This window comes from Zalophus californianus, chromosome 2 (assembly GCF_009762305.2).
Source record: "Zalophus californianus isolate mZalCal1 chromosome 2, mZalCal1.pri.v2, whole genome shotgun sequence".
NCBI lineage: Eukaryota > Metazoa > Chordata > Mammalia > Carnivora > Otariidae > Zalophus > Zalophus californianus.
The window spans coordinates 130,888,342-130,907,370 of record NC_045596.1 but is presented as its reverse complement, the minus strand read 5'-3'; the positions used below and the strand labels follow the sequence as shown (position 1 = coordinate 130,907,370).

General features: G+C 37.1%; 1 protein-coding gene across 4 annotated transcripts in view; it reads right to left on the bottom strand.

The window, feature by feature from the left end:
- Positions 1-653: 653 nt before the first annotated feature.
- The window catches only part of GUCY1B1 (guanylate cyclase 1 soluble subunit beta 1), a 46,126-nt gene continuing 27,750 nt past the window's right edge, over positions 654-19,029 (bottom strand). For 2 of the 4 annotated variants that reach the window (XM_027598820.2, XM_027598821.2), the window contains exons 5-14: positions 17,439-17,636; positions 13,805-14,035; positions 12,444-12,560; positions 11,340-11,473; positions 8,632-8,829; positions 5,836-6,073; positions 4,644-4,784; positions 3,750-3,904; positions 3,084-3,210; positions 654-1,861 (exon numbers count right to left, since the gene is read on the bottom strand). In XM_027598820.2, coding sequence (XP_027454621.1) covers positions 1,838-1,861; positions 3,084-3,210; positions 3,750-3,904; positions 4,644-4,784; positions 5,836-6,073; positions 8,632-8,829; positions 11,340-11,473; positions 12,444-12,560; positions 13,805-14,035; positions 17,439-17,636 — 1,563 coding nt within the window. In that variant the 3' untranslated portion in view covers positions 654-1,837. The remainder of the gene's footprint in view (positions 1,862-3,083; positions 3,211-3,749; positions 3,905-4,643; positions 4,785-5,835; positions 6,074-8,631; positions 8,830-11,339; positions 11,474-12,443; positions 12,561-13,804; positions 14,036-17,438; positions 17,637-19,029) is intronic. The other 2 variants (XM_027598822.2, XM_035726145.1) reach the window with 2 other exon arrangements.

Genomic DNA, 19,029 nt, shown 5'->3' with positions numbered 1-19,029 from the left:
CTGTCCATGAGGATAAGGCAGGGGAGAAACAGGAGACACTGAGCGTAGGCCACTGGACTTGGCCTAGAGCCTTGCTTCTTCTTTTTTTTTTTTTAATTTTATTATGTTGTTAATCACCATACATTACATCATTAGTATTTGATGTAGTGTTCCATGATTGATTGTTTGCGTATAACACCCAGTGCTGGCATTGATTCACCTTTAAAGGAGACCTTCCTAAAACCCTCCCCAATCTCCCTGCCCTCTCCTGTTCCCATCCTACCTTCATCCTCTCCTTTCTCATTCGCTAAGTAATCATTCAGTCTGTTAACTATGTTTCATCACTACCAGTCTCACATATTTTAATTAATTGTATATGATGTGTCTTTCACTCCTAAAAGACTGAGATCCTCAAGGCTGTTGTCATTTCCTATAGATCTGTGGATCTGCCCTCCAGGTCTAATCTTGCTTCTGCCACTTTGTTGGTACTAAAGAAAAACAGCGTTTGAGGATAAGGCTATCTATGAGGAGCCATTCAACTGTGTAAGAACAGTGAATCGAAATTAATTTAAAGTGCAGAATCAGGCAAATTATAAAATGTACTTATAAAAATGACAGTAATAATATGGCCAATAATAACATTAATATCATTTTTGTTGAAATACAGTCTAGAGACAAGTGGAAAAAATAATTTATTGCGATTCTCTTACACATGAACATGGGACATTTATACATATTTAGAGGTGCTGATATGAAATGCTAAATTTAAAGACAAACATTTTTACACAAAAGTAGTTGCACTATATTTTATAAAGGTAGGTCTTAATAAATTATCAGAGATATTTAAGAACAATAGGCCAATTATTCCAACAGGAATGCTTTCTATCTCAAATTTAAAGTAACTTTTCTGAACGTGATGGCCTGGATATAATCACATTTTTCCAAGCTAAGAAAAAGAAGCTCATTTCTGGAAAGAAAAGGCCAGAAATGGCCCTTTCGGGGGCATCCCAGCAGTGTCTCCAATTTTATTCTTGGATGTGGTTAGAGCGCCTAACATTTATCCCAAGCTAATGTAATAGCTCAGTGTAGAACAGTACAGCTTCTTATGACTGTTGCATGTGGTTAATGAGATTTAATACAAGGGATATAGTACAAATGATAGAATTTTAGAGGAATTATAATGCCACATGACTTGAGTGAACAACCAAATATTTTGGTAACAGAAATGTGCATCCTCTATTTTTGAAGGAAAAGGAGCACAATTCAAAATAGTCACTATTTTCTTAGCATGGTATATTAATTCTTATTCTGGGAATCTGAAAATAAATGGCACTTTTTCCCCTAAAACTTGGAATTCACTCCTTTATAAAATGATTTCTATAATGATGTACACCAACATGATATAAACTTTGTTGTATGTTATTATAGTCATGAAAATATACATAGACATATACATGGAACACTAAGCAGATTTGGTAAGCCATGATATGATATATACACATGACCAAATACTGTTCAGTGTCACTTAATTAAATTCAACAAATATTTATTGGGTGCCTACCACTTGCAAATTACCATGCTCGGCAATGCTTGTGGTAGATCTTAAAACACAGGAAGCTCACATCATTCACATCTAAAGCCAAACTTCAGGTAATATACTAAACCTTGAACATAATCAAAAGCAGAGCTAAGGTTGAGTAATGAATCATGAAAGCTATACCAAGGAGAAAGGCTTGGGATAACTGCGAAAGACAAAGCGAAATCTGTATCCACAGGGAATAATGGCTCCCAGGCTTGGCACGTGACAGTGGACAACAAGAGCCCATTCTGCGGTCTTCTTCATCCCACAGTCTAACATTCAGTCATCATCCTGTGTTGTTTCCTTTAAAGAGTAGAATAAACAGGGATTCATTTTGTGATAATAAAGCTAGGAGTATCCCCCAAAATATTTTCTTTCTTTTTTTCTTCAGATGGAAGTGTGATCTGCATTCACATCTGTTTTTCTGTCCTCTCACCCTAATTCTGGGCCACCCACCTAAAATGAGCAACACTTGAGGTAGAGTTTAATTTATCAGAAGAACACCCGTAAGCATGCCAACACCACAAGTAAACTATTTAAAGTAAAAAGAGCAGAAAGAAGATAAAGATAAATATTTTAAAATTTGGCATTCCATTCCTTTTAGGACTTAGGCTCTACCAGCATTTTTAGGGGATGTATGCATATGGAAAAAAGAAATATAATCAGCGAGTCTCACTCCCCTCTAAAGAACCAATACATCAACAAGGGAACAAAGTCTCAAACTCGCTCCTGATGCAGCGCACTGCATTTGGGAACAAAGGGGGCATGACCTTGGTGTGTGCAAGCCCGGTGGGAGTCGGGATTCCGGGGCGGAGGGCCAGCGTCTGAGAACTGTTCTAGCATATGGCTTCCAGCTAGAGTAGGACCATAGCTCTAGCGCGAACCTGAGGCTCCCCCACACAATCATTCAGGTTCGGGAAGATTATAAATCGCTCTTCTTTCTAGGAAAAACGCCCAAGGGACTAGGACGTCTAGAGATCACCAAACACTCCACAGGGAGATGGCTTGACCCTCGGAAGGACCCGAAGCTTCATGACGAAGTAAACTCCCATAAGTTGTGGTCCTGACTCTGCCCAGTGGTGATCTCAGAATGGCTTAAGGAGCTAAGGAAAGAGTCCGGGGAGTCTCTCGGAGCCCTTTCACCTCAGCCGTATTTGAGCCAGATTTTGGTGGAAGAACAAAAACAAAAACAAACAAACAAACAAACAGACAGACAAAACAGGTCTTCCCCATCTGGTGCTTTTGGTTTTAATTTCATGAGAGGACAAAAGCCGGCAACCATAAAGTATCCCCTAAGAAGTTTTTATTGTTCTAACTGGCTCATTAATGTTTCAGTATTTCCGCCAGTATTTCCGCTACTTTACTTGAGAGTTCACTTCTGTAAACAAGAGTTCTTTTCAAATAAAACATATACTCAGTGATTATAAATTAGCTCCCTCTATATTTTATTTATTTATTTATTTATTTTTAGCTGTCTATATTCTGTTTTTTTTAAAAAAAGGAATTGCATGCTGTTTAGTCATACCTCTGTTCCTGTATTTTTTCTGGAAAGAAACCAAACTTGCATTGGCTCTTTTTTGCCCTTCATGGACACAGGGCCTCGGTGCTCCAAATGGAACTGTGGATCTGAGTTTTCTGGTGTCATAAGACATCTAAAAGACAGGGGACAGGGAATAGGGAGAGACATATGGAGTATGGTGGCATGGAGAAAGTGACATGAACCAAAATTAGAAATAGAGACAATAATGACACACACTACAGTTTTATTTAAAGGTAACACAAGGTTTTAGTAACAATGATCATATAGGGACTTCCTAAAGTGGTGTGAAATCATTAAAAGTAGGAGTAATGATCCAGTCTTCTCAAATAAGAAATAAATAATCCGAAGAGCGTTAAGTGACAACTGCTTATTTTTTAAAGATTTTATGTACGTATGTATGTATTTATTTGGCACAGAGAGAGAAAACAAGCAGGAGGAGTGGCAGGCAGAGGGAGACAGAGAAGCCTGACTCCAGGCTCGACCTCAGGACCCTGAGATTATGACCTGAACAGAAGGCAGACGCTTAACCAACTGAGCCACCCAGGTGCCCCATGATGACCGTTTAAAAATAACAAAATCACTGAGAGTTAAGCCGCACGTAAAGAGACATTTTTCTTGCAAATCAGTAAATACTAAGACATGTTTTCTTACCTGTACGTATATTCAGACACATTTATTTTTCCTTTTTCTCCAGTGGTTTCTGTTCTGCTTGTGAGGTTAACGGTATTTCCAAAAAGGCAATATCGGGGCATCCTCTGCCCTATGACACCAGTAACTACCTCTCCAGTGTGTATCCCTATTGTGATCTGCAGAAATCAAACCTTTGTTTCAATAAGTTCAATCACCAAAACACTAATTTTTGATTACTTTATATTACAGAATGTAGAGTCATCATATAAAAATCATAGGAATTCTCCAGAAATCCAAGCGTATTACAGCATATTTATAAAATAGAAGAACTCCAAGTGTATTTATAAAAATAAAAAACCCTCACAAAATCAGTCTTCCAAGAGAAACATTCTTTTTCTAAAGCCTGAAGATTTCAAAGATATGAATCTTGTAACTTATATGAGACACAGGAAAAGAGATTTTAAAAACAAACTGAGGGTTCTAGAGGGGAGGGGGGTGGGGGGATGGGTTAGCCTGGTGATGGATATTAAAGAGGGCACGTTCTGCGTGGAGCACTGCGTGTTACGCACAAACAACGAATCATGGAACACTACATCAAAAACTAATGATGTAATGTATGGTGGTTAACATAACAATAACAATAAAAATAAATAAATAAACCAGAAAGGACAGGAAGTTTTATCTCATCCTCATGATTTCAGCACATGGAATAGACTAAGTAATTTCAAATAGGTGGACAGATTTCCCATCTCTAAGAAAAAATGGAATACAATGGGTTTGAAAAAGATTATGTATAGTCCTTGTTCTCAAAGAGTCTTTCCTTATACATAATTAATAATTGCCTGGTAAAAAATGTGAGTCAGATGTCCACAAAGGTCTACTACTACTATTATAATATCTGTTTTATTTACTAACCTGAACAGATTCGCCGTCCACTTGAACCTGACCAGCAATTTCCATCATGTCCAAGGCCAGGTGGCAAATAGATCGTGCATGGTGGATGCACGGCTCTGGTAAACCACTCACTGTCATATACTTATCACCAACTGTCTCCACCTAACACAGCACATATAATTTACATGTTCATTGGTTAGAATAAACATTACCATTTCATTTGCTACCCTTATATATAAACAATGTTTTTCCAAGGCTACCAGTAGCTTTAAACTTTCCTTCTCTGAATTCTTTTAAAATTCTAGTGCACTCAACTCCAATAAGATTGTAATTGTAATAAAAACTTGTAATTATTTCAAATTTACAAACTGGCACTTGAGGTCTTTGATTACAGGCAGGTACAGACCGAGCATTATTCTCTCCCTAATAATTCCTGGTTTCTCACCCCAGATACCTTACAATTCAATAGGACATTTAATTACCAATAACTCCCTAAAATAATGATGGGTTACGGCACAAGAGACACTGCCCAAAGCCCAGTGATTTACCATGTTCATTAACCATTTATATTTTGATGTGCTCACAAAGTGTTCCAGTGTACTTCAGAAAACCACTCTAAAATAGATAGATTTTGTGGCACTCCTATTGCTCCAGATGCCTGGAGATGGTTTAGTTAACATTCTTGCTTTTATGAAGCAATAATCCCCTGACTTCAGTTTTCCAATATTAGAGTTGTTTTTAATTGGAACAAAGAGCAGAAATGCCTTATAAATGTTTATCTTCAAGTCAGTGTTATCTAAAAGCAAATCAGAGTCCCCAGTACCCTTCTCCTGCTCTCCGACTTCTTTCCTATGCAAAGCATTTATATATTTCAGTAAAAATGTCTCCTGCAGAGCACTACAACGAATTTTATGTTTATATTACGTGTGATAAACAACCTGCACAGATTCATTAATGTAAGTGCAAATGAGCTGCTGAACATTTCATTTTCACCAGGGGATCATCAGCGCTATTCCTTTCCGTTACCAGGAAGAGAAAGTTTTGTAACAAGAGGGAATTATTTAAGAAAACGGCAAACAGTGAATACACGGAGGCTGGCTGCGTCATCGTTATAGGGCTAGCGTCAGAGAAGGTGCCTGCAGTGCCTCTGAGCGTTAGGGTCCCAGAATTCAGACTCGGAGGAGCCCTGCATTAGGATAAGATCCGGACTTGCCTTATAAACAAATGGATTTTTCCGGGAGTCGGTCAATGTGTCAAATCTGGTGTAGAGGTCATTGAGGAGGTTTACAATCTTCATGGCCCCTTCTCCAGATGCATGCTTGCTACAGAAAGCGTTGAAGCCCACAATGCCACTAAAGAGGATGGTCACATTGTCGTATCTTTTGGCAGGCACCGGACGCTTGTGTCTCAGCTCATTGGCAACAGACGGAGGGAGGACAGAATACAACAACCTGTTCAGTTCGGCGGGGTGGGGAAAAAGCCACAGTAAGAAATGCTGGGAAGAGCTTTAGTGCTTCTACTGTCCACCTCCTAGAGCTTTGATGTCGTGTGTACTGTAAAATCCTGGAGTGGTAATAGGACACCCATTACTGTCCATTTATGTAAGGGAGGGATCGAAGATACTGACATTTATTTGTTTTAATCACATACAACATTTCCACATACAAACCAGTTCATACCAAATGAAAATAAGCCAAACAAATAAATAGGCAAAGCGGAAGACTGGCCATAGGATGCCACAGTTTTCATCTGTGGGACTGAATTCCGACCTGCCATTATGGTTCACAGTATGAAAGCTGTCATCACGAGCACTTAAAACGCTGTCTGAGTAGCATAATACCAGGACCATGTTTATCTCTTAGGAATAAGAAATCTACCTGAATTTGTGTAAATAATATTAAAAGAAGTAGATTTCAGGGCACCTGGGTGGCTCAGTCGGTTAAGTGTCTGCCTTCAGCTCAGGTCATGATCCCGGGGTCCTCAGATCCAGGCCCTCATTGGGCTCCCTGCTCAGCGGGGAGCTTGCTTTTCCCTCTCCCTCTGCTCCTCACCCCTCCTCGTGCTCTCTCTCTCGCTCACACTCTCTCTCTGTCAAATAAACAAAAATCTTAAAAAAAAAAAAAGGTAGATTTCTCTTCAGTTTGATGCATGCCTCACTCTTCTGTGGAAGAAACTGATAAACCAGATGAAGATTGGACTACGCAAGAAAAGACTGTATTTCTATAGGTAATACAGAGATTACTCTGATGGCTTCAGGGATTACACTGAGGGACAAGTGTGGTAAGCACAACAGGAAGGGGATGAGAGCTGAGGGTTGACAGGAGAGAAGCAGAAACAAGGGCAACCGATGTCTCTTGGCATGAGGATCCAGCAGAACAAATGATACCTCTCTGCTTTTTTCTTCCCTGTAGCCAGAGGGCATTCCATGCTAAGTTTAATCTTACAGGCTTCATAAAATATGCTATTTTCAGGGATGAAGTTGTACCACTCACTAATCAAACCTACAGTTTGGACTGCTTCTCAAACAGGGGGAGGAATTTGAGCTGCCTGCCCTATATGCTTTCTGAAATTTGCAAAATACCTGGATAGACTAAGTAGTCCACTTAGGGCCACAAGGAAAGTGAAGAGGTCTCCAAGAAACTAAGCATAGCTTAGTCCAGACAAGTGAATTAAGAAGCTAAGGATAAAGACGGACATTAAATGGCATTCTCCATGTCATCCATGTTATTAATCCATGTTATTAATGCATAGTTAACTGATGTGTTTATGCCTTGACACAGCATTCATCCAAGGGCAGCTTCACATGTATCAGTGGAAAGAAAAGTATAGAAAGTGATGCCGTTATCAATACCTGGGTGTTCAAGAAGAATGAAATAGTTCTTATGTATCTTAAGTATTCAAAGGAATTATTTGAAAATGAAGAATTATCTTTTTTTTTAAGGTTTTCTTTTCTCCCATGACAGGGAAAACTATTGGTATGAAATGATCAGATCATCCCACCAAATTTGTGGGTTTTTATATATCCCTTTTGGCTCTAAAAGTTCATATAAAGGTAACTAGCATAGCATTATGACTTATTAAAATTCTAACTATTAACTTTGTTTTGTTCAGAAGCATGCACAAAAGACATAATTTTATTCCTTAAGTTTCAACTATATAATATACATTTTTTGAAGTTATTGAAACTTAAGGAAGTTTTATCCTTAATGCTACTCGTCCAATTTTTCACAATTTAACCCACCATTCATAGAAAAATCGTAGTTTTAGATTGTTTTTTTTTTAAAGATTTATTTATTTATTTGAGAGAGAAAGAAAACACATGGGGGTGAAGGGGGCAAAAGGAAAGAGAGAGAGGCTTTCAAGCAGACTCCCCGTTGAGCACGGAGCCCGAAGTGGGGCTCGACCTCACAACCCTGGGATCACCACCCGAACCAAAACCAAGAGTCCGACCCTGAACTGACTGAGCCATCCAGGTGCCCCAGATTTTATTTTTGTTAACATATGTCATTACAGATGCCATTGTTGTGATTACAAATGACATCACAATCTGTCAAATTCATATCTGCCAAGCCCTAAAATAATCTAGACTCCGAGAAATCTTTTAAAAGACAATGGCCAGTTCTAAGTACAGTGTTCTACGTAACCCTCAGAACCCAGGCAGTCCCTGGCAAACAGAGGATACTCAGTACACAGCTCTCACATGAAGGAAGGAATGAATAGAGAGTTCAACATTAAATACGCATTTGATTTATTGTACTGATTTTCCGAGAGAGCTATTTTGGCATCTGTTCTTTCAACGTGGTTTATAAAAATAGAAGACATATTTCCACTACCATTAAGACTGATTTATTTCTGTATGCATAATTTCTTTTTAAGTGACATGGAAGGTTTTATTTACTACTCTGGAGCTACAATGGGCTCCATGCCTCTTTGGTGTGGTGATCAGACTTAACTGTAGCTGAGTCACAGTATACGATGCCCTTCCTTCACCACGAGGTTACATTCTTACGTGTCTGTCTTTTTCTTTTCATCTTCCAAGGCTCTTAACGTGAGCTGCAGCCTGTCTGTGAGGATTTCCAGTTCTTGGGTCAGTTTGTATTCCTCTCTGAATTGTTCTCCCAAAAGAACGAGATCGCGTGTGGCGTCGTGCAGAGGGATGTCACTCAGATACAGACCTCTCCTTGTCAGATCGTCAAGATTCATCACACTGTCATACAGGGAAATGAGGCAAAATCAGCGCCAACTTGTCTACATGATAATCCTGAGCCTAATGACTATACAGGAGTATAACTCTGTCATCTCCTTCCATTCAATTTCTCCCACCCATTCAATAGGTCAGGTTAAAGACAAGAAAATTTGGAGTCACATGAAGACTATGACTTCACTCTTTTATATATTTAAAAATCTATCAAAGACACACATTTTGCCAAATCACCCTTTTAGATGCCATCAGCCTAAATTGAAAGTTAAGGTAGAAATCCGTCCCATGAGACCTGATCAGGTATTTATCACAAGGCTGTGATTCACTGCTATCACATTTTCCTCTCGTTATAAAGAGATGAAGAAAAATTTCTTTTTACCCTCTGTAACAGGGATGATAGTGCTTCTTTTGAGAACCCAGTTCATTTTGGCCTTACGGATTCTTGGACTCTTGTAACTGGTTACTTTTCCTCTTTAGGTGCAATGATTAGAAGTTTATAATCAGATTTATGACCTGAGGTATTTTATGTATTTATGACTTTGTGACATGTATTTTATGTGCTACTCTTCCTTCTGGTTCTAATTTCTTCTACCACCCTTCTTTTCTTGGAAAATTTTTCTCATTTTTGAAACATTATTTAATCTTGCTAGATTTTATGCATCTCTGTAACCTAAGTTATTTTTACCTAAGTTATTTTTAGAATAGCGATGATCTGGTAAGTGACTGCTTTTTAAAACTTTATTTTTTGCTTAAAATGTCTTAAGGTTATGTTATTTATTGGATTGAATTTTTTAAACACAAAGTAACTACTTCTGGGCATTCCCAATAAGAATTTCTCTAAAATGACATAACAAGTTTTGACTTTACTGAAGAATTTTAGATTGATAAAATGTCTCCTTGTTATACGTTCTCAGCAGAAATGTCCACAAATCAAAGCAAAAATTAGCATGTCAGTATAGAAAAATAAAATGATCAAAGAGTTAACTAATGAAACACATGGTCTCTTTAGATTTTGTTAAAATGCATATGTATGTTAAAGCTCACTTTCAGAAAAAACCCATCTGAAAAGAGGTCAGATCATCTGCTAAATGATATACAAGACCTACTCATGAGTAGAGAAAAAAAAGATTATAATCTTAAAATGAAAATGGCTGAAAATGCTCATATTGAGTTAGAAAACAATCAAATTATGTCTCACTCTTCCAAAAATTATTCTAATGGACTATTAACATTTTTTTTCCTAAAGTTAAACTAATCGTCTGGAAATTATTTACTTTACAGCTAAAACTACTTTTAGGTGATTTCATTTAATGGAAGTACAAATCTTTCTATACATACGGACAGGTACAATATAACAAACTGTGAATATGTCACTATGTGAATTTCTGCATATGGCAATTAACAAGAAGACTCCAAATTGTCTGCTTCTGTTTCCAAAGAGAACTTTATCTCCATGAATAGAAATTGTCCCTACTGAAAAGCTGTCATTCTACTAAAGCTCAACTGGAAAAGAGGCAAAAGAAACAAACACTTAAAGTAGATGAAGATATAGCAGATCAATGTAGGTGACTAATTAAAAAATATAAAGAATTTATGTTCTCTAATTTTGTCTCTTTTATTTTTGTGATACATATTCTCAGGAAAAAAAGTCATTAGTCTTATGTAGTCTTTAATAGTGTATTAAAGGAAGTTGTACGAAGTTTCTTATGTTTTTCAGAGATTTTAAGGCAGTATCTTTAAATGAAAAGTGATCATGGCGAACTTTAAATTTTTAGCCAATAGCTCACCAAAAATGCTTGATTGAATGTGTTACTAAATAATGTGTATAGCTTTCAGTTACACAAAGTTATAAATACACAAAATATCACCTAACAAGTTCCAGTTACCTTTTTTTAAGTAAATGTAGATATATTTCTCTTATTTTGAGTTCCCATGCATCTTTTAGTAAAATGGTTTGTCAAATTGGAAAAACAACATCCTACAGTTTTACTTCCCTCTGATGTTTATTATAAATAACATAATTTACATAAATTTCAATGTAATACTATATTTTGAATAGTGAATCCTGATTAAAGTTGCTATATATTTTTGATATAAAATAGTTCAAATCCAGAAATAATTTTAAAAAGTAATTTCTCAGTGCCAAACATATCCATGTATTCATGCCATCATATTAGATGCTCTACAGAATTGCCCTTCTATATGACACCTCTTTGGAAGGTATAAAGCTATAGAATTAGCTACCTGCAGACGAGATTTTTTCCATCATCTAATGGCATTAACACTCAGCAGACTGATTAAGACAGGACAAATAAAAAAAGAATACATGATTTCTTCTGAGCTTATTACAAATGTGAAATGAAATTATCTTTGTTATAGAGAGGTATATAAACAAGGTTGTAAAATCTGATTACACTTAGAACATGTAGACATGATTAAATAAAATGTTATTGAATTTCTCTGTTAGCTAAAGATGGGTACTTATATCCATTATAATTAATCTAAAAAATGATTACCTTGGTGAACACAGAAAAAGTATGCTATCTGCTTCAGGTAAGTAGATCATTTGACCCTTGAGACGTAAGCAGCTGATCTCAGTCCCAGTCAGTTCATCCTCACATTCTAATTTCTCTACATCCAACAATCCTTCCTTGAAAAGGCAAGACATAACCATTAACTAGTACCTTTCTCCCTACCTAACAATTCAGCAAAAAAGCAGGACACGCATGCTTCATTTCCCACCAAACCATAAGGGAGAATAAATGCACCAAGTAGATGAGGAAGGGCATTTCACCAAGATGGTACTAGGTAGTAAGCAAAGTTGGCTACCTGGCAAACACTGCAGGGAAATGAATTGACTATCTCCTTTAAACCCAGAAAGACAATAGGTGTACTACTGTTGGCATATTTGTTTAAAGCTTCCGTGAATCGTATTTCTGATTTTCTAGTAGGGCTACAACACATAATACTAAGTTCTAGCAAAAAATAAACCAAGCGTCTCCATTCTCCACGCGTGGATTCACAGACCAGCTGAGAGTAGTTCCAAATACATAAAGTACATGTGGGTAAGGCCTTTGCAAGGGCTGCAGGAAGGACAAGATGTGTACTCTACGACACTTTTGCTATACCAATCTGAAGAATGGAAACTATGAGATCTGGGTGCTACCTAAATAATCAACTGAATGAATATGTTATCACTTTTATTTTCCCACAAAAATGGCATGAAGAATAATAGACAATTTAAGGAAGAATTAAATCAGGGCTTTGATTGAAATTTAAAAACATCTTTATCAGTTTTGATTTCTAAAATAGCACATGGTAGCTTTGGGGAGTAAAAGATGTTTGTTTTATTATGTGAAACTGACCTGTCCCGATGAGACAGTCTCAAAACTTATTTTTGTTAATTCTGATCAGTTGATAAAGGTTCCACTGGCCCTCAGGCAAACCAAAAATCAGTAACATTGCCTTTGAAATAGGACTCCCTCTGAGGTTTTGGTTGGGATCTGTCTATACCTTCTCCATATCACAGAATGGTAGAGTAGCTAACTTTCCCTCAGGGCCACTTCTAATTTGTAACATCCCTTACTCAATCACATTGAAAGACGTAACATCTTAATTACCTTGCTTCTCAATACGAAAACCGTATTGATGTGTGAAAGGATCCCATGGAAACTAATGTCAATATGAGGACGAACGAGAGAGAAGACGGACAACAAGCTGCAGTTCCCAGGGTGGAGCTACAATGTAGATGAAAAGAAAAGAACATGTGATTAGCTGAAATAATTCTTTTGATTTGAGATTAGATTAAGCCAGCTCAAAAAGACTTAAAAATAGAAAACCATAATCACTTGGCAGGGGAATTGCCTCAACCACGAACTCCTCTCTTGACCTATGTCACTCAGCAATCAAATGGGCATCATATCGTTGCATGAACACGAAACCTAATATGGCTTCAGAGCATTCATATTCAAATATAAGCTAACATAAGTAAGAGAAGCATTTTCAAAGAAGAAAGAAAAGAAACGTGTCTTTTAAAAACGTAGCATGAGGTCTCAAATGCCTGTGGCTTAAGATGAACTTTAAATAGCAAAACCACCAGCAAATGCTCATAGTTTATTAAGAGATGGCTAATAATAATAACAGGTAACAGTTAATAATTGCTTAGACAGTGGACCAAATGTTCTTTATGCGCTCTGTCTCCTCACATTATAATGAAGGGAAAATAGGCAGAGAGAGGCCAGGTAATGTGCTCACATTCATACAATGAGAGAGAGGCAGGGCCAGCATAGGAACCCACACTGTACACTACTCTGCTTCTGGATGTATAGGTCTACCACAGATCCCATCTGGGCTAATCCTCAATTAATAAGTCTCTTTAACTACAAGTGCGAAGTAACCCTAACATGTTAGATACAACTTCAAAAGTTAGTTAAGTGAGAGAAAAAAGTAGAAAGGATTTTTCAAATGGGTCTGAAATAATACAAATCAAACGCAGATTCTCATCATCACCCCAACTGTTGTCCTTTGATGCTTTGTCTGCTCAACCCTATAAGAATCTATCATTTTCTTCTTAAGTGTTTGTAAAATTCCCTTCTTTTCCCTGAAAATGTCAATGATTGACTTGGAAAGATATTTGAAGTCAGCGCATATTTACTCAATGAGTGAATAAATAAGTGAAAGACGCTTGTTACCAGAAAATCACCCATTTTCTCGTTTGAAAAAAAAAAGCATTCCCATATAATTTTCCCACTGTCCCTGTAAGTGACTAAAACAGAAAAATAAATAAATAAGTAGCTTTCCTAGGGAAAGTTGCAGTATGCTCAAATATACTCAGCTCACATTTGAAAAATTTATGATATGTGATGTGTTGCACATCACATGATATACAGTCAATGTGTTAAATGAATAAATGACCATATGTAACAATGGCGTATTCATGGCCTTTTGTCTCAGGCCTCAGGGAAGCGTGAGGTCATTTTACCTGGGGAAGCACTCTGTATATGGCATTGCCACACTGAGTAACCACTAGGTCCCGGTCAAATATTATGTGAAAAGGAAAAGCTTTGCAGAAGGTATAGGGGCTGATGCGTGATTCCTGGGTACCATTTTCTTCAAATCTATCAAGATCTTCATAAAAGTCTTCTTCTTTTGACTCTTTTTCTTCAATTAAAAATTGAGTATGATCACATTCTTCATTTCTTTGCTGAATAACCTGGATTTCAAAGGGGGAGATGGTGTTGATTGTCTGCATTTCAGTTTGGTTAAAATACCTAAATACTTAAGAAACTGGTTATGAGAATTGCACTTAGAGGGTTAACTATGCAAATACTATGCATGTCTTAAATAGGAAACTATTTCTAGATATTGTCTTGTGCAATGTGAAAACTGAATAATTATTAACAATAAAATTGCAAATCTGGTATCGGTCCTTTAGTAGCCCAGATGGCCTCTTGGGTAGAATTAGGAGAAAAGCACCCCCTTGTCCTGGAGGTTCAGCCCACTCAGCCAGGTACACTTGTTCAGTGAACGACCTACAAAGCATACAAAGTGGCTCTATTTAATATGATAAAAAATGATATTCACAGAGAGAAATGAAATTTAATAGAGATATATATTTTAAAATACATGCAATGTCACAGTGGCTGGGTGGCTCCATTGGTTAAGCATCTGACTCTTGATTTCGGCTCAGGTCATGATCACTGGGTCGTGAAATCGAGCCCCATGTTGGGGCTCCGAACTCAGGGAGGAGTCTGCTTGAGGTTCCCCCTCTCCCTCCACCCCTCCCCGGCTCCCACTAAATAAATAAATAAATAAATAAGTAAGTAAGTAAATAAATAAATAAATAAAATCTTTAAAAAAATACATGCAGTGTCATTTTTATCCATCAGTTGGCAATTATGCAAAATACCAAATTGGGTAAGACACAGAAAAAGAGTCATCTCAAATACCACCAGCAGAAGGGGATCTTGATTAAACATTCTGAAGGGTAGACTGCTAATATATAAGTAATCCCCAAAAAGTTCTATATTCTCTGATTTAATTACAAATCTAGGAACTCATTCTGAGGAAGTAATCATAATAGTGAGTAAAGCTCTGTAATTTAAAGAAATAACTACATTTCTAAAATATTATTCATAGGCAAATACATTATTAAGGTTTCGAGAAGATGTTTTTTCTTCTGAGTTTAAGGAACTACAAACAACACATCCCCTTAAAAAGGGAAATACTGTATCTCAACTGCGGCCAAATCCAAATGGGAACTAGTTGGGGCAAGAGTTCTTCAGTTACAACTAAATGAAAGCAGAATGTTGCTCTTTTTCGCTTTTTTTGTTCAGTTCACTGCGCCATATTCTGAAACTGCAGAATGAATCACAATTAATACGGCCGCTACTGTATATATTCTCTCAAATACAGTTTCCTGACGGAATTAGGATATTGTTACTATCAGTGTCATCCTAATCTACTACACCGGCTAAATATCAGTATTCTTACTTATGATTTAAGCATTCTATCCCACTAAAGTTGCTTTTTCTACAGTTTCATAAACAAAATAAGAGTCAATCTTTAAAATGTTCTGCTCTGATTCCATTTTAGCTACAGGAACTGAATTATATGTAACCTCAATTTACTAAGTAATTCCTCAATTCTGCTCTTTTGCTTTGGTTAAATTGTCAAAATGAACTGCTTTCTGATCATATTTTTAACCTCTCCTCGGCATATTACTTCTTGACATGGTATAATATTCCTTAAGTAGTTAAACTGTCTGGTAGCTCCGGACCTGTTAAGCTTACAGATTCAACATAATACTTCAGGAAATTAAAACAGTGCCTTTGACAAAAATTAAATATACAAAACATAACTAAAAATGAAAATATTTCAGAATTCTGTGATGGCATACTTGAATCAATAAAGGCCACAAGGCAACCTAAATATTGTATAAAGTAAAGCACATAATTAAGTAAAAACTTGAATTTTATATAGAGTGTGCTGTCAACCTTCCATGACAAATACACTAATAACCATAGCAACTGCAGGATCCAAGTGTGCTCGAATTTGTGTTTCTTTCCTGAAGTTTCTGTACTTGTCTCTTGCTCAACTTGCCTAAATAAAAAAACAAAACCAAAAGTAGAAAGACACAGTGCATAAAGCCCCTGATGAAGTCTCACTTAGTATAGATGTAGTTGTTAGTGGGGTGCCTGGGCAGCTCAGTTGGTTAAGCGACTTCCTTCAGCTCAGGTCATGATCCTGGAGTCCCGGGATCGAGTCCCGCATCGGGCACCCTGCTCAGCAGGGAGTCTGCTTCTCCCTCGGACCCTCCCCCCTCTCATGCTCTCTCTCTCTATCTCATTCTCTCTCTCAAATAAATTTAAATAAAATCTTTAAAAAAAAAAAGATGCAGTTAGTTTGGTACCAGGATCAAAAATGAGAATGAAAGGTATCTAATATTTTGACTAACTTCCAATGAGATTCCTAATCATGGATAAATTTGTATTCATTGCCCAAGGTTTTAATTTAACTTTTAAATGTCTCTGGATTTGATAAGGTCAAGTTACACAGAGTCCCACTCTCTGGTTGTAGAAAAATTAAGGCTGCACCTGGGAATCACCAAGTGCCCCCATGAAGCATGGACACCAACTCCTGAAAGAAAGAAAGAAAACCACAAAGCCTAATGTAACACTACTAGATGAACTAGACGGGACACTTTTCCAATGTCATCAATTTAAATGCTACAATTTTTATTTGGCATAATACTGTACTTAAAGCTTGGGCTTCACATATGAGCTAGAACATAACTCTGACACCTAGGAAATATCCATAAAGAAAAAAAGCTGAAATGGGGTATCCCTTTCCCTAATTTTCTCTAACTTAGGGCAACTGAAAAATGGCTCTCAAGGCTGAATGTGCTTAGCGCACAAAAAGCAGTTGACTAGGAGAGACCGTGTGGGTCACAAAGAGTCAAACAACAGTTCTCTTTATTGCACACAGCTAAGACCGCGTATTATCAATAGCAACACAACTTTTAAAGTATAAGACCTGGCTTCTTTCACCTTGTAATCTAATAAAAGAATTAGAATTAGAATTAGATCTTTTAAAAAAATAGATTAGATTTAGAATTAGATTTTTTTTAAAAAAGCAAAATTTTTACATCACAAAATGTGAGATTCCAACTATAGTTCAGGGACAGACCAAAAAAATCTACAAAGAAATAATGAACAGCAGAACAATATCTGATTTTATATTCTCTTAGAATTTGACTATCCACATTATGGGTTTTTTGTATGCTGAAGGCATACAGTTACATACAGCTTAGCCAGTCACGTATCCTTCTGCTGCCCAGCTGGTGTGTGCTCACAGGAGATGCAAACTAGGTTTCATGTTGCCTTAAGCAATGTATAATTGGAAAGAGATATCTGCTGCCACAGGGAAAAAAAATATCCTGTAGAATGATTTCCAAGGCCAAATGTAGAGTATTGCTGGTGCAGCACTGTTATAGCTCAAATATATATCTAATGAGGTCCACTGGCAGTGATAACCAAAGGTAAATTCACAGGGTATCATGCTTAATATTCTATATGTCAGATGTGTTCAGAAGAGTCTCCATCACTGACCATTACCTTCATGTCTATTTCGGTGCCATGTATCTGTTGAGCTACTGTTTTGATGATTCCGATGACAATATCCTGAAGTCCTTCTCTCTCTGAGTAATAGTGCAGAATGAGTCCTTTGCCCTTTTCTGCATCGGTGCATCTAAAGGAAGGAGCACGCATACCCGGGTAGATAGTAGCGAGGTGGTCATGCAGAGCATCAAGGTTCTGCAATAAAGAGGAAATGGCACGAATAGATGATGCCTCCACAATGGCAGCTGACATTGAGAAAACAAGATAGAGAAACAGGGCCCAAATCTGAGGTTAGTTGGCAGAATGATTGAGTGAACGTTCACAGAGCACACAACCTTCCCCTGTGCCCTGGGACAACTGTAAGGTAAGAGCCATGGAGAACGTAAAGCTAAAGCAGTATGATTAAGCCTATGAAACATAAGCATATTATTTTGAGAGGTAATATTTTAGAATTAAAAACATTTTATAAGTTAAAGTAGCAGGATTGTTTCATATTATTAGTACCCTCCAATCAAGATACAGCATCACCACTGACCTGTGAAATAATTATCTTTTGGAATGGAATCTTGGAAAACTAATACATTTACCAGTAAATGTTTTCTGTACTTGTAGCTTTGCCATTAACATAGAACATACCAAACTCCCCAGCATCCTGTTTTACTCACTGATACACAAAACTTATTTTATAATAAATTGCACCATTGCACCAGGAGCAATGGTGTAAACTGTATGTTTTATTTGGTCCAACGTGGTCTTTCAAATAACAGTTCATAATGTGTTAGCCTGTGTGTGTCACACACATGTTGTAAGATACACACATCATAGCACAGTATAAGAATTAAGAGTGAGGTAGCTTTAGAATTAAGTAGACTTCGATTTAAAACATGACATTGTCCTCAGCCCTATAACAGCAGCGAACTGAACTGTCAACACCTAAATGAGCAAGGAAACAGTTATCCCCTAGAGACTACATAAAGGAACATAGTCCTGCTGACACCTTCATTATGGTCTAGTGAGACCTTAATGGACTTTGACCAAAAAAATACAGAATAAATTTGTGTTGTTTTAGGCACTTATATTTCTGATGATTTGTTATGGTAGCAATAAAAACTAACACACCAAGCAAATAGTAATCGATCAATAACTGGTCATTATCACTAAAAACAAACAGGTAAAATAAAATAGTTTCAGAATCCCATGAGGATAAAAGAACGCATCAAAAAAGAAGGTGCTGGAGAGAGGCCAAAACTAGTTCCAAATGTCTCAAAGAAGCCAATTTAGGAAAACAGAGACGAATCCAGTGAGATATTAGGAAGTGAGTACAAGGTGGCTCCATGGGTGCCCAGATTCGAGAAATACTCCACCAGGGCACCGATGGCACTCTGGTTTAGTTTTTTTCTGTCCCTTCCATTCAATGATTCGTTCATTCTGTAGTTACTCCATATGCATTATATATTATGAACTGTATGAGGTACAAGCTGGGGGCAGGGTAGAGGGTCAGACACAAATCTGTATGACCTGGACCTTGACTTTAAGCAGCTCATGGTTCATATCACAAATAAATGTGCAGAGTGGTCTTGAGGCATAA